The sequence below is a fragment of the Rhinolophus sinicus genome, chromosome 1, assembly GCF_057876585.1.
Source record: "Rhinolophus sinicus isolate RSI-liver-muscle chromosome 1, RSI-T2T, whole genome shotgun sequence".
Classification (NCBI taxonomy): Eukaryota; Metazoa; Chordata; class Mammalia; order Chiroptera; family Rhinolophidae; genus Rhinolophus; species Rhinolophus sinicus.
In genome coordinates, this window is record NC_142501.1 from 127,774,028 (window position 1) to 127,790,798 (window position 16,771).

The 16,771-nt window shown below is 33.8% G+C and overlaps 1 protein-coding gene across 3 annotated transcripts in view; it reads right to left on the minus strand.

Moving 5' to 3' along the window:
* Positions 1-2,990: 2,990 nt before the first annotated feature.
* The window catches only part of MPP7 (MAGUK p55 scaffold protein 7), a 241,825-nt gene continuing 228,044 nt past the window's right edge, over positions 2,991-16,771 (minus strand). For 2 of the 3 annotated variants that reach the window (XM_088789453.1, XM_088789457.1), the window contains 4 exons: positions 10,536-10,629; positions 9,377-9,485; positions 7,738-7,881; positions 5,819-6,138 (listed from right to left, as the gene is read on the minus strand). In XM_088789453.1, the coding sequence (XP_088645579.1) occupies positions 5,959-6,138; positions 7,738-7,881; positions 9,377-9,485; positions 10,536-10,629 (527 nt within the window). In that variant the 3' untranslated portion in view covers positions 5,819-5,958. Of the gene's footprint in view, positions 6,139-7,737; positions 7,882-9,376; positions 9,486-10,535; positions 10,630-16,771 lie in introns of all 3 variants that reach the window. The other variant, XM_088789450.1, reaches the window with a different exon arrangement.

A 16,771-nucleotide genomic window follows, 5' to 3' on the forward strand; every position in this document is an offset into this window, starting at 1 on the left:
TTTTTTGCAAGTTTATTGATATATAATAGACATATAACATATGTAAATTTAAGGTACAAGTTGATGATTTGATACATGTGTATATTGCAAAATGATTACCACAATGGGGTTAGTTAATAACTACATCACGTCACATAGTTACCTTTTTAAGTGTGTGCTGATAACTTAAGATTTATTCTCTTAGCAACATTCAAGAACCCAATACAGTACTGTTAAATGTAGTCACCATGCTGTACATTAGATCCCTGGAACTTATTTACCTTCTTACTGGAAGTTTGTACCCTTTTGCCAACATCTCCCCATTTCTGCCACCTCCCAGTCCCTGATAACCACCATTCTACTCTCTATTTCTATCAATTTGGCATTTTTAGATTCCACATATGAGAATATACATCATTTGTCTTTCTCTATTTCACTTTGCATAATGCCCTCAAGGTCCACCCATGTTGTCACAAAAGGCAGGATTTCCTTTTTTATGGCTGAATAATATTCCATTGTGTGTGTGTGCATATATGGTATATGTGTGTGTGTGTACACACACATACACAGGATTCCAAAAATAATGTATACACATTTTAATAAAATGAAAAACTGTATTAAAATTGTAATACTCAAAATATACTGATAACAAAAGATGAATACAAGTTACATTTGACTTCTGCAATTACAAGAGGTGCTCAAAGTGGTTACCAGCAGCATAATTTTAATACAGTTTCTTCCTTTCTTAAAATGTGTATACATTTTTTGGGCACCTTTGGCACCCTCTGTATATATACACACATATGCACACACATATTCTTTATTCATCTGTTGATGGACACTTGTTTCCATGTCTTGGCTGTTGTGAATAATGTTGCAGTGAATATGGGGGTGTAGTTATTTCTTTGACATAGTGATTTCATTTCCTTTGGATATATACCCAGAGGCAGAATTGCTGGATCATATGGTAGTTCGATTTTTAATTTTTTTAGTAACTGCCACAGTTTTCCTTAGCGGCTGCACCAATTTATATTCCCACCAACAGTATATAAGAAGAACATTGTTTATTGTTTATACAGCAATTGGAGGAAGGAGGTCCCAGGAATTTTTCAGCAGCTCAATGGTATTATGGATTTAGGATCTTTTCCTTTTTCTACTTGCTCATCCTTAATAGATTGGCCTATATCATCCACCGGTTTAGGGCTACGATAATTGCTGTCACATTGGCAAGCATCCCAACATAATTGAAGCATCTCAAACAAGAAGGATCAGAGCAGGGGCATAAAAGATGTTAACCTCATGCAGTTGTTTGTTTTAAATCAGGGAAGCATCTTTCTCATGGCTCTTCCAACAGAGATTACCTGGAATTAGGTAGCATGGACAACTCAGAGCAATCACTGCAAAAAAGATATTGTCATGATTGACTTAGACCAATGATTCATTACTAAGGACTGGGACTTAGGCAGACTCAACAGAAAATTGTATAGTCTGTTATATAAGTGTTTGCATTGCTTCTGCTAATAGCCCCTGTTTGAAGATTAACCCACTCATACAGGCATAGATACATCAAGTTATATCTGACTAAAACAATCGTATTCTGAGAAAACTCTTTGTAAACTGTATATGCATAAAAGAGGATGAACAATCACTCCCTTAATTACCAATTCTCACCTGTGTCCAGCTTTGGCTTAAGTTATAGCAACACCAGGATGCAAATGCTGTAAGAACAGCATGGGCTTGGAGCAGGACAGACCATGATTCAAACCTTGATTCCACTACTTGTGACCTCTGTTACCTTGGGCAAGGTACTTAGGCTCCACCCCTCAGTTTTCTCAACTGTAAAATATTAGATACTATCTTCCATATGAGGTAGTTGTGAGGATTAAATGAGATAACGTATGAAAATCATACAGATGTGAGATGATTACATAATAAATACAATTTCATCAGGCACTGATTAGGCCTGTGTAAGTGCATAGGTGTTATAAAAGGAATATATTTCCTGCCCTGCAGGTTAAGTGTAATTGAGCAAGCATTCAAAAAGGAAGGGTGATAGCAGAACAAAGGGCATTAATATAATTAAGAGACATTTCTTTCACATGGATATCTACTATACTGCATACTGGTGACCAAAAACAAATACTGGCTCACTTTCTTATTGAGGATTACCTATTTATTTCCAATGTATCACTTAGAAGTAATGGAATTTTTTAAAACAATAAAGCTTATCATAGAAATTATTTGTTAGGAAGCTTCCAGTGAATTCACTAACAGGGGAACTGTTTATGTAGGGTAATCAGAATATTTATATAGCTATTTTTAAATTGTGTGATGTGAGAGAATGACCATTATAAAACAGCTCACAGCTCTTGAATACTTCTATCCCAGGTTTTGTTCCAGTACTTCACATGGATCAGTTCTTTTATTTCATGCCCACAATAATTCAAAGAAGTACTATTATTGCCTCCATTTTTCTGAGAAAATGACGACCAGAGAGGTTAAATGACTTTCTGAAGGTTGCAAAGCTGGTAATAAGCAAAAACTCAATTCCATGTTTAACTGTTACACTGTATAAGCTTTCTGTGGAAGCAGAGCTGGGGCTAATTGGCACAACTACTGAAGCAAGGCCAGTACTAATTAGCTGGTCTGTATGAGCAGGTGGCAGTTTGTCCTCATATGCACAGCGGAAAAAGTTTAGCTTTGCCTGTGGGAAGGAGTTGCGGGGGAGGGAACGGTGTTGCCATCATGGATGGGCTGGGATGTGCACCCCACTGTATTTCTCTCTCCACATCTTTAAATGGCTGCACTGTATGGGTAAGAGCAAGACCAGTGAATTCCATCTCCCAACAACCTCAATGGAACCAGCAAATGTTCAAAAAAAGTATGAAATTTAATTTTAGACAGGCAAATTCAAATCAATCCCTTGGTATCAGTGGAAAACAATTGGTTCTACCGTGGGAAACACCATAGTAGATCTGCAAGTGCAAAAACAATTTTCAAGGCAGTACACATGCAATTTGAAGATACTTTATTAAGATCATAGGTTTTCCATTACATTTATTTATAAATCCTTACTAGTTCAAAAGAAAATAAATAATAAAAATCTATATCTTCAGGAAGCTTTTAACAACATAGTTTTGTAAATCACAGACGTTTCCATGTTTGTCAATTTTCAATTATTACAATTTAGATACATTCAACCATTACACAATACCAGGAATGTCAGCCTTCAAAACTCAAGAACATCTATATCGGTAGGTAAAATAATGGTAAAAAATTATATTTCAATTTCACCTTTATAATTTTAACCGACTTTAATTTGTTAATCATGGGGATACAGAATTTTTTTTTTTCTTATCTTGTGTTTTATATATATGGACTTCAAAAAGTAAACATTCCTCTTCTCTCAAATAGTGACTGATACTGTCTTGGGAGCAGGCTATTCAAAGAATGAGTACAGTGGGGCACACAGAGCTAGTTTCCTTGCAGGAGAAGGAGGTTGGGGGTGCAGAAAGTACAGAATTAAGGGCCTTTTGCTACAGTTATCAACCAGTCCTTGGAGCTGGTTCTGCTTTATTAAATTGTAACCAGATCTCTTGGAAAGCATCAAGGTGGCCATGCAAAGGTCACTTGCAAGACCATGTATACAACCTAATAAAGATTTCTCAAAGTGCCCCCTTTCCTTTTCATTATTTTCAAAATATTGCTCAGCTCTAGTCTAAAAGGGGAGAAAGGTTTGGACAGTTATATTTTTGTAACACTTCCATCACCAAGAAATAGGACTCAGTCTCTACCACCTTACACTATCTCTACCCCCACAGTAATGAGGCAGTTATCTGCAAATGAAAAAAAAGAAATCCATATAGATATTTCAGAACCAAGAATTTGAACTACCTAAATTATTCATATGATTACCTAAATTATTATATATTTCTTATTACTCTTTGTATAGGAAATGTTGATTTATAGGAAATTATAGTCAATATTCAGAGGAGAGCATTCTATCCAAACCATCTACATAAGACTTGTAGTTTCTTAGACCAGCCACACAACTTTAAAGTATGGCTTTAGTATTAGATTTGGCAACCCTCCCCTACCTTTTCAAAAAACTGTATTGCTTCCTATTTAGTTCATAAACTTAGAGCTTATTGTTTGGATTATGTTATTAAAATTTAGTCTGATTATGTAAATATTTTGGTGTGAGTGTGTATCAAGGCCATTGCGTAGTTTTTGTCTCTGTTTCTAATATGCAATTTGACATGTCTGAAGGAAATCCAGTGGATAATGCTATCAAATGTACAGTGCACATGTAACACACTAGTGGTTCTATCTGTGTACAAATAAAGGTCAAATATTTACATGGAATGTTGACCCTGACTTATAAAATTACTATTTTAAGTTATGCCATCTATACATACAATTGATTTTATGAATAGCCCATTTGATAATTAAAAAAATATGCCTTTCAAATAGTTCATAAATATATAAAATTTCACTACATTCTATTTTTTCTTTAAACATGACATCTAAACTCTCTTTACAAACCAACAAAAATATTTTTTTGTCGTTTGAAACTCACAGATGCAACAATTTTTGATTGGCAGGGTCTTACTGCATGCAGGAATGGCAGGATGTGTTCTCTGATGTAACTCATGGACATTTATAGTGTTTTAAACTATGTAATTTATTTGCTGAAGATCAGTAGTATCAAAGGAAAATGACAGATCCCATCTAAATATTTACATTAGAAGACTCTTTCTTAAACTTCTTTAAAAATAGCAAGATTTTTAAAGTATCTGGCCAGTGTTAAGAATTATTTTGATGATGAAGAAATAAGTTAACATTACATGAAAAGTTTTCTAAAATACATTTGAGTGCAACTTAAGTATATGGTGATCAAGTGTGCATATTTGAACATTTTTCTTTAACTGTATCAGTAACATGTAAAACCTCCTCTTTTAGAATAGGTATCACATTCTTATAATTTGTTGGGAAAATCCAAAGCCAGCTTAAAAAAACAAAACACCTTTTTGGTGACTCCAGAAATGTTGTCTGAGGATATATAAATAAAAATGTCCTTTGTAATCATTTCTTACCCCAAGATACGACCATTCTAAGATTAATGCAGTAAGGAAAAGTTTTTAGCTACATATATAATTTTAAGTCTATCTTCCCTTATTAAATATCTGTTGAGTCACTGATATGTACTCATAAGGCCTTCTTAAGCTATAACACGAAGGCCACTCAATAAGGCAAGTTTTCAGTAATTCCTTTAAGAATGATTTTTAAATGCACATGCTGTGCATTTCTTGCATAATGTTGTTTTGTTCAATGTGAGTTTTGTTATAATGCTGATGAGATGCCATAGGAAATTAACTTTTGTTTATATCAATTAGTCTTCGGTAATATTGGTTTCATTATACAGCATTAAGTACCCACTTTTCAATGACGTTAAGTGAGGAATTACTGTATTGTGTATACGTAATTTAGAATGGAAAGAAGACTCCTTACTGGCCGCGGAGGTGAATCTATGATGATCCCCCCGAAAAACACCAAAGCTGTCCTATGTGTCAGCAGCTGCTCAAGGCTGCTAAGTTAGTATCTTCAATTGCTAACATTCAGACTTCATGGCAGTGACCATGTCTGCTGAGACCAGCTGAAGCACTGAACTCGAATACACATTCTCTAAGTATGTGTCTCTAAAAAGTTCAATCTCATCTTGGAGATAGAATTAGATATTAAAGACATCCGGAAAGTTCAAAACTTTGCTCAGAATACACTCCTGTGCAAGTTTCGATTCTGGATCTTAAACTTAAACATTGTGTTGTAAAAAGAGGCAAATAAAACCAATACTCAACTGTAACCAAGATTGCACATCTACGACGGTGATATAGATTTTAAAATACCCTACCACCAAAATGGTAACTGATTTAATCATACACTCTACCAAAAAAAGATGATTATGGAAATTTCCCTTAGTTATGAATGTAACCAGCTCACTGGGACCCAGTGAGTCTCTGTCTCTAATTTGTCAAAAGTTGCTTTTAGCTCTTTGAATGCCACGGTGAGATCATCGTTTATTATAATTTTGTCAAAGAGATGACCATACTGACTTTCCATTACCTGTGCTGATTTAATCATTTCTTGAAAGTCTTCTTCCTACAAAAGGAAGTTTGTTTGGTTTTTTTAAAGTGGTTAACCAGGCAATTACATCACTTCACATCAATGCAAACATTCCAGAACTGGTTTATCTAATGCTGTTCTGTGTCAATTCTCTCACCTCAGTTTGATAGGAAAATTACCCTCTTTAATTACAAGTTCTTCAGAAGTCATCATGTCTATTATCACATTTGAGATTTTCTTGTAACTAAACTGCTCAGACAAGAGTCAAAAACTCCTGTCTTACCTGAAGTTCAGGATAATCATTGACTAACTTATCGTTATAGGGACATTTCAGTATTAAAATAGCTATGCAGGAGGGGTGGGAAGTCTTTCACTCTGATGCTGCATTATTTATGCCTATTCATAGCAATGAATTTATAACATAAATTACGTTTTCAGAGTTGGATACATTTATAAAAGGGCAGTTGTCATTTCCTTTTCATGTCTCATTAGAAGTGGGTCAGGGGCCCTTCATACTCATATTTTTGAAACCAAAAGGTATTTGAGTTGATTATATAACTCAAAACTATGTTAACTATATTATGTGTGTGTGTGTATATATATATATATATATATATATATATATATATATATATAAATGTAAGTGAGCTAAATCCTAAGACTATTATCATTTATTATCTCCATTGAGTACCTTTAAATGTATAAATAGTACAATAACTTTACACTGCAACATACTGAAGTAATTTCAGAGTCCACATTTCAGTGTCACAGAACACTTCACAACAGAAAATTTAACTTTAGTGTTAATCAAGAGCCCTGAGTAACTAGTATCATATGTCAGTACCTACTTAGCATGGATATGTATTGTCAGTATTTTAGGGAAAAAAAATAGTTATCTAATATTAAGACTCAAAAACATAATCTATATTTTGTAACCACAATATTGTACAACTTAATATAGACTAAGGTTAAAGATAACTTAAGAGAAGAAGGGGAAGGAAGAATAGCTCTTGACATCTAATTTCTTTGCTTTCAATTTTTGATGCTAGAGTAGAATATATTATCTTAAGGTTAAAAACAGAAAACAATAAAAGGCTTGCCAGAAATCATTATAATCATTAACATACCACAGTTGCCATTTTGTAACAACACTCATAGGAAATACAAATACAGGGTACTATTGAATAATAATACAAGTCTACTTGTCTTATACAAAAAATGATGCTTTTTCTTTTACTATGCTAAATAAGACTGTTGATGCAAAGAAATAAAAAAGGCAAATTATTAAATTTTTCATCTAGAGTATTAATAACAGTAACTGACTTTGGTATTTTTCCCTTTAAAAGTAAGGCTAGTCTGAAAACTAAGTAGTCTAACTTTTATATAACTGGCCAACAAAAATGTTATTAGTATGCAAAATAGTTATGAGTCAATGTAATATGACAATCCATCCATGGAAGCACAGAAAGCAATTACAGTACAATCACGCAAAATGTATGTACCTAAATACAATTCTATATTATAGATTTTTGGGGTGACAACTTTATCTATTATAGTCTTCCTATGGCAGTTGCTACTGCATATTTGATTTTAAGTATTGTTTGTGTATTTTCACTGAAGCATCATCATACTTACTGTAAAGGGCTTTGCAGCACCTTGGTCATCTCTGCTTGAAATAATCTTTGCATTTTTCCTTGTTTCCCTCAAACGCTCTATTGATGGAGGCTTTATAAATATCACATAGGGCTTAAATTCTAGTGTCCTTAAATGCTTCACTGTCTGCAAGGAAGAAAATAAGGTTTCTTATAATATCACAAGTGACTTTTACAATCAAACTGAATATTATTTCTAAGGAGAAAATTCTTTAAAATTACTTTCTAATTAGGGTCAGTAGGTCTTTCAGTCTATTATTATTTAATCAGTTGTTGACAATTAAGTGTCATAAACACCCTGAAAAAATAATGGAGAATGTAACTTGCCTTTAAAATTGTTTTGAAAAATGCCATAATTAATATTGAATAGAAGTGGCTAAAAATACCATGAAATTGGTTTGAAATCACATACCTACAACTTGTTAAACGTTCTGTACATGCAAGTTTTCCAACCATCTCATTTAAGGCTTTTCCCGATCTCACCCTTCACAGTGCCCTAAAAGGGCAAGCAGCCCGCTTTCCATGAAGCTTATCAACACTCCCCTAGCAAATATTTTACATTGTATACACTACTCTTCTGGGTACTCATTTGTAATCAAGGGTGGCTGATAAAAGGGGGAAAATTGAGACCGCTCCAGAATGTGAATATAAATCACAAACTCCCGTGAAAGGTTAGACAGACAGGTTGTGTGTGTGCTCATGTGTATGGTGGTGGTGGCAGGCAGGGGGGTGGGGTGCAAAGGATGGAGGAGCTGGTGAGACCCTGTGAATGTAGAGTTTAAACCACACCAAGGGAGTTGGGAACAACTAGACCCAGGACCTGGGAGAGAGGTTCTGCACAAGCAGGAGTGTCCCATTCATCACTGGTGACTAAGTTAGGAGTCAGCCTTCCTACTGACTCTTGGTTAAGAGGTACAAAGGGCTTCTCCAGATCATTCTGGCTCTTGGAGATTTGCACCCTAGTGTGCAACCACATGTGGAGGGAGAATCTGTGGCCTCTGGGTAACGAAGAAAATGCTGTGGGTTGCGTTCCTGCTGGAGGTTATACGGCGTGACAAGGAATTGAATGGCTTCATCCACTGGCACTCTCAGTCCACTGTGTTCATAAGATGTCCCAGGGTGCCAGGGAGAGATCTGTGTGACAGCTGCAATAAGGATCTTGGGCATACCATTTGTGTGAAATGCCTCGTTATGTCTACAGAACCCAAATCTAGGATATATATGGAACCAAAATCAAAGGAGGACTGAGGAAAAAAATGTCCATTGTTAAAAATGATAAATACTTATACTAATACGTATGAATTCATTACAAATACTATAATTTTTTTTAAAATACAAACTACATAGAAGAAATATGTAAGAGTCATTAAACCTAGCAAAAACTGAATATAAACAAGAGTTACAGAGAACTTGAGGTTTCCCCTACTCTTCTTTTCTAATAGTAAAATGGGCTTTTTGTTCACCAAAGGCTTCTCAAATTACATTGAAATCTTTCGGTCATCTTAGGAAAGCCACATATATGCCTACGGTGAGTGGACTTCAGATTCACTCCATGCTGAAATGCTCAAAGTGCAGGAGATTACATGGGTCTGAGGGCGCTGAATAGTTCATTGTTTACTTACATGAGGCTGAACATCCAACAAACAAACTTTGTTTTTAGCTAGGACAGACCGAACTGAGTCTATACTTGTGCCATAGTAGTTGTTTTTGTATTCACCATATTCAATAAACCTGTGGAAAATTAGACATGCATCAGAATCATTTATGAGTTAAATATATATATATATATATTTATATTATGTGGCAAGACATAATTCATATATATAAAATGCTTTTGCTGAACATGAAATTTTTTTACTGTGTTTAATAAAATAAATAGGGCCAAGTGCTCCAGAATGTCAATTTTTTAAAAAATCTTTTATTTTACATTTTCAAATCAGTAACACTTGCTAGTATTACACTTAAGCAGAAAAAAGTACTTGAGTCCAGCAGTACTCTAATGTTTTCCATCACCTCTTTTTCAGAACTAATGTAATGCAATAAAACAGTGAATAAGCCAAACAATAGAAACTACTGAAATTTCACTGCACACGACAGAATATCCAAGCTCAGCTTTAGAACTAGAAGAGGAACTAGTTGGTGGCTAATGGAACCAGGGCAGCTGATTATGTGCTATAAAAACATAATTGCTGTGCGAAACACGAAAAAAGCATTTTGATGTTTCAATGCAATCCCACAATCCTGCATTAAAACACACATTGCTCCCTAACACCCTAAAATATTCACGCTTAAGCAAATGGCAGATCGGGGGAAAGGGGACTTAGAGCTAGCTAAAGGATATGATTCAAGCAGGTGATTAGCATTATTTCAATTTTTTGAAAAGCTAATGAGAAAGAGAGGTGTGTATGGAGGAAACTATGGAACCAGAGATCTATTACATAGTTGTTAAGTTTTAAAATAAAATCCTATCCAAATTCTATGTTAAGATTCAATTAGTGGAGTGGAAAGAAGTCACAATAAGACACTAGCAACTGTCCCCCATGCTTCAAAATAATTCCTACATGTTTAACTTCTCAGAAACACAGCAGCTCTAGGTTATTAAAAGTTATAGGTAAAAATTGATAATAACTACTAACTGAATTATCACCTTTTTATTGGTTTCAAATATAAAAATTAAAATATATTTCAAATGGAAGGAAATCCTCAGTTGTGTAAAACTGGATATATAGGCACATACTTAAAAACAGAAGTCACAAAAAAGTCTTAAAAACTTACACTTACTTGTTATTTTGTACATCTGTCTCAAACAAATGTTTGGAAATGAAAATATATTCAACACCATCACTCTCCTGGCTTCTTCTTGCTCTGGTAGTATCTATGATTTAATTAAAAAGAGTTTAGAAAAGTACATTGGCCTCCTTAAGTAAAATACTAAAAAAGAAATTGTGTATTTTGTTAAAGTACTTTTCTTAAATAAAATTTAAAAACTCATAAAAAAGCAAATATTTAGGGCCGGCCCTGTGGCTCAGGCGGTTAGAGCTCCGTGCTCCTAACTCCAAAGGCTGCCGGTTCGATTCCCACATGGGCCAAGTGGGCTCTCAAACACAAGGCTGCCAGTTCAATTCCTCGAGTCCCACAAGGGATGGTGGGCAGCGCCCCCTGCAACTAAAATTGAACACGGCACCTTGAGCTGAGCTACCGCTGAGCTCCAGGATGGCTCGGTTGATTGGAGCGTGTCCTCTCAACCACAAGGTTGCCGGTTCAACTCCCACAAGGGATGGTGGGTTGTGCCCCCTGCACCTAGCAATGGCAACTGGACCTGGAGCTGAGCTGCACCCTCCACAACTAAGACTGAAAGGACAACAACTCAAAGCTGAATGGCACCCTCCACAACTAAGACTGAAAGGACAACTTGACTTGGAAAAAAGTCCTGGAAGTATACACTGTTCCCCAATAAAGTCCTGTTCCCCTTCCCCAATAAAATCTTTGGAAAAAAAAAAGCAAATATTTAATAAACTATAGTAAAATATCATTAATTTAGATATTAAAATTATATTGATTTGAAGGTGGATTCAAAATTAAATTGCACTGTGTCTGTGCTATTGTTTGGTATTTTGAAGGTAGTCTTATATGTTAATTAAATAACAATGGTATTTCAACCCTTGAGAAATAACTCCTTTCTTTTGCAAATAATATGCATATCATAATTATTTATTGATCTTTATTCATTGAAGTAAGTATAATGCCCACTAGGTTGTAAGGTAAACTCTGAAATTCTTTTACAATTCCACACATGTCACATGGTAGTTATACTATCAATGTTTTGTTTTACTAACTGAATGAAGTCACAGACCTCTATGTGCTAGTCATTCCTCCTTCGCAAAATTATAAATATCTCCTTGGAATACTATTGAACTTCCAAACTTTCAGTAATTTTGTCTAATTATTTTCTACTAAATTATAATGGAGCAGACAAATACAGGATTAACTTCAAAATCAAAAAACCTAAGGAGTTGCAATGACAATATGGCAAGTGAAAACCTGACTACAGTTCATCCTTCCTGCTGATTACAACTGGATCCAAAACAACTTTCTGAGTACTTTGAAAATAAGTAAAGCAGGTAGATTGTGAAGGGGAGTCAACCTGCATGTCAAAGAGTTTAACCTTTATTTCTTCTTTAGCTTTGCCCTCAGGGTGGGACCATTCACAGAGCAGCATGGTGAAATGTGTTACTAAGTTCTAGTAGAAACCTTAATGTTTTGGTTAAAAGCGGGGGGGGGTGGGGGGGGGTGGGGGGGGGGGCGCCTGTGAGTTGAAGTGTAAGAAGGGAATCCAGGAAAGGATCTCTCCTTTCTAGATCTTCTCTTTTCTAGAGAAGAACCCACACTAGTCTAAGAATAACCAGTGAGTATGCATATACACATGCAGTTCAGACACAAACCAGCACAGCAAAGTATTAAGAAGTAAACCGAGATTAGAAGGTAACAGGGGGTGGGGGGTGGGGGGTGGGAGATGAGGGTAAGGGGGATCGAATATATGGTGATGGAAGGAGAACTGACTCTGGGTGATGAACACACAATGGGATTTATAGATGATGTAATACAGAATTGTACACCTGAAATCTATGTAATTTTACTAACAATTGTCACCCCAATAAATTTAATTAAAAAAAAAAAAAAAAAAAAAAAAAAGAAGATACAAGTCTCAGCCTAACCATGAATAATGTAAGTACAGAACACACAAACTAATCTAGAAAAGGCTTGGAGAACTGAGCTTACAGTTGAACTATGCACAAAAGTTTCAGACTAATCCCGAAATACCCCTGACAGGGCAGGCCCAAACCAACAAAGAAAAAAGTTTAGAAAATTGAAGTGACATTTAAACTACAACTCACAGAAAATGAGACACAACTTACGGTCTAAACATAAACTGGTTGATTACTCGCTAAAATAAAACATCAATATTCTCCTGAATATTATAACAGGATCTAGAGTTGTTGATACAACATTGCATTCGTAATATCCAAAATGCAATTTAAAATTATTCAACCTAAAAGAACCAAGAAAATATGACCAATTCTCAAGAGGAAGGATAATAGATGGCAACCATTAAAGACCCAGAAGTTAGAACTATACACAAAGACTTTAAAGCAATTATTACAACTATGCTTCATATGGGAAAGGAAAACACACCTGAAATGAATCAAAATATGAATTCTTAGCAGACAAATAGTAACTATAAAAAATAACAAAATTAAAATTTTAGAACTGAAATATACAATATCTAATAGAAACAAATTATGAGATGGGCTCAGTAGCAGAATGGAAATGACAGAAAAGAGCCAATGAACTTAAAAATAGATCAATAGAAATTATAAAATCTGAGCAACAAAGAGAAAAAAGATTGAAAGAATATAAATGGAGCCCCAGGAACCTGTGTGAAAATACTGATATGTCTAACATGTGTGTAATTGGAATGCCAAAAAGAGATGAAAAAGAGATTGAGGCAAAAAAAACAAAAAGTATTTGAAGAAATAATGGGCAAAAGCTGCAAAAATTTGCTTAAAGACATAAATTTTATACATTTCAGAAGCTCAACAAATCCCAAACAGGATAAATTCAAAGAAAACAGTGCCTAGAAACATCATAATCAAACTCCTAAAAGACAAAGATAAAGGAAAAAAATCTTGAAAAAATCTAGAAAAAAACCAATACAGCACATACCAAGAAATAAAGATTTCAATGACTACAGATTTCTTATAAATCATAAAAACAAGAAGTCATTGAAATAATATATTTAAAGTACTGAAAGAAAAGACCTATCAACCAAAATATCCTTCAGGAATAACGGCAAAATAAAGACCTTTTCAGATGAAGAGAAACATAGAATTCATCAGCAGATCTGTCCTAAAAGAAATATTCAGATTTTTTTTTTTAGGTTGAAAGGAAATGTTAAGGAAACTTAGATCTTCAGGAATGAAGAAAGAACAATAGAAAGAATAAATAGTTGAGTAAATACAGACGTCTACTTTTTTCCTCTTAAGTTCCTTAAAATATATATGAAGTTATAATATTATCTGGTGGAATTTTCAATGTATGTAAATACAATATATTTGACAACTGCAAAAGAGTAGGAGTGGGCGCGTTAAAGGGCTTATATGATTTCAAGGTTTCTAAATTTTATGTGAGATGGCACTAAGTTAACTCTATGTAGATTGTAAATGATTAGATATGTGCATACGTAATCCCTAGAGCAACCAGTGAAAAGGTAATACAAAGAGATATAAGCATTGAGCCAATAGGTAAATTAAAATGGAATACTGAAAACATTCAAATAATCAAAAAAATGGTAGAAAAGGGGAAGAAAATGAAACAAAAGAGACGATTAATGAAAAACAAATAAAACAGTAGCTTAAATTAAGTCATTTCTATAATTCAGTAAATGTTAATGGTCTATATATACTCCAGTTAAAAGGCAGAGATTTACAGAAAGGGTAAAACAGCAAGACCCTAGTACATGCTGTCTACATGTGTACAAGACAGACACATAAAATATAAACACACAGATAAATTGAAAGTAAACAGACGGAAGACAATATACAGTAAGTCCAAACTTAATATTGTTGATAGGTTCTGTGACTTTAAGCAAAATGACACATAACAAAACCAGTAAACGAGAGTTAAATTTCTAAAGCATCTCATCAATGTTATAACTAAATGATGTTGAACAAAACAATGTTATTGAAGGACCTGTTGTACAATGTAAATAGAAAGCGTAAGAAAGCTCAAGAGGCTACTTTATTATCAGATAAAAGAGACTTCAAGACAAAGAGTATTACCAAAGATAAAGAAGAACATTTCATAATGATAAAAGGGAAATTGATAACAATTATAAATTTGTGTGCACATAACAAAGCTTCAAGAACATGAAGCAAAATTTGGCTGAGTTATATGGAGAAACAGACATTTTCAAAATCAGAATAGGAGATTTTACTGCTTCTCTCTCAACAACTGACAGAATTATACAAAATGTCAGTAAGATACAGGTGGTCTGAACACCACCACCAACCTCCCGGGGCTAATTAATATCTGTATAACATCACATTCAAAAACTTCAGAACACTGTTTTCAGAACATTGTTTTCAAGTATGCATGGTGCATTTATAAACAGTAAGATAGATCATATGCTGGACCATAAAAAGACTCAATAAATTTAAAAGAATCCACATCACAAAGAGTATATTCTATAACCACAAAATAATTAAAAACCAATAACAGAAAGATATCTAGGAAAACTTCAAATATTTGAAAATTAAATAATTTACTTCTAAGTAATTGATGCTTCAAAGATAAAATAAAAAAGGAAGTGAGACATGGAATATTACTTGGCCATAAGAAAAGATGATATACTGCTATTTGCAACAACATGGATGGATGTTGAGATTACCAAGCTAAGCGAAATAAGTCAGACAGAAAAAGTCATGAACCATACAACTTCACTCATTGTGGGATATAAAAATGAGAGCAACAAAGGAACAGACAAACAAACAAAGAAACAAAAACTCATAGACACAGACAACATTTTAGTGGTTACTGGCGGGTAAGAGGGGCGGGGGTTGGTAGAAGAGGGGAAAAGGGTCAAATATATGATGATGGAAGGAAAACTGACTCTGGGTAATGAGCACATAATGTGATATATAGATGATGTATTATAGAAATGTACACTTGAAACCCATATAATTTTACTAACAGTGTTACCCCAATACATTTAATAAATAAATAAAATTTTTTTAGAAAAGGAAGTGAGAAAATATTGTGAAGTAAATGACAAGGAAAATACAACCTATCAAAATTATGGGATAATGTAGTGCTTAGCTGGAAAATTAGAGCTGTAAATATTTATATTAATATTGGAAAAGAAGATCTAAAATCATTGATTGAAAGTTCATCTTAAAAATCACTAGAAAGAGAAGACCAAAGTAAATCCAAAGCAAGTATGAGAAACTAATAAATGGAAATTAACAAAATAGAAAGGAAAAAAAGAAATACAAAAAAATACAAACAACAAAATTTAAAAATCTAGTTAAACTGGTCAAGAAAAAGAGAACAAAAATCATCAATATAAAAAATGAAAAAGTAGTTATTACCACAGATCCTATGGATATTAAAAGTGATAAGAGAGTATTATGGACCACCTTTGCCAACATAGATAACAATTTAGATGAAATGGACACATTTCTTGAGAGACACAATGAACCAAAATTGAAACAAGAAACAAAAAATCTGAATAGCCCTGTATCAAATAAATCTAATTTATTTTTTAAAACCTTTCCCCACAAAATGAATTCCAGGCCTAGATGACTGATAAGGTCTATCAACCATTCAAGGATGAAATAACACTAATCTTACATAAACATTACAATTTAATTCATTTTATGATATTAGTACAACTCTAACAAAGACAGCAAAATCTAACAAAGACATTAGAAAAGAAGATTACAGATCAATATCCGTCATAAATTTAGATGTGAAAATCTTCAACAAAAATATTAGAAGTCAAATTCAATAATATATATATTTTCAAACACAGTAGATCATGACCAAGTAGAGGTTACCTCAGGAACGAAAGGTTGGCTTAACATTTGAAAATCAGTGAAATTCACCATATTAACAAAATGGAGGATAGCACCTGATCATTTCAATGTACACAGAAAAAATGTTTTACAAAAATTTAACACCCATTCATGATTAAAAAAAAAAAAATCTCGCCAAACTAGGAATCATAGGGAATTCTCTCAAACAAATCAAGGGCATCAATGAACCAACATCATACTTAATGCTAAAAGGCTGAATTGTTTTCCCCTGAGAACAGGAATAAGGCAAGTCTGCTAAAGAACACAAACAAGGACTTGATATAGATCAGATGTAAAACCTAAAACTATAAAACTTCTAGAAAAAAAACAGGAGAATGTCTTTGTGATCTGGAGATACTAAAGGATTTTTAGATTAAAAACAAA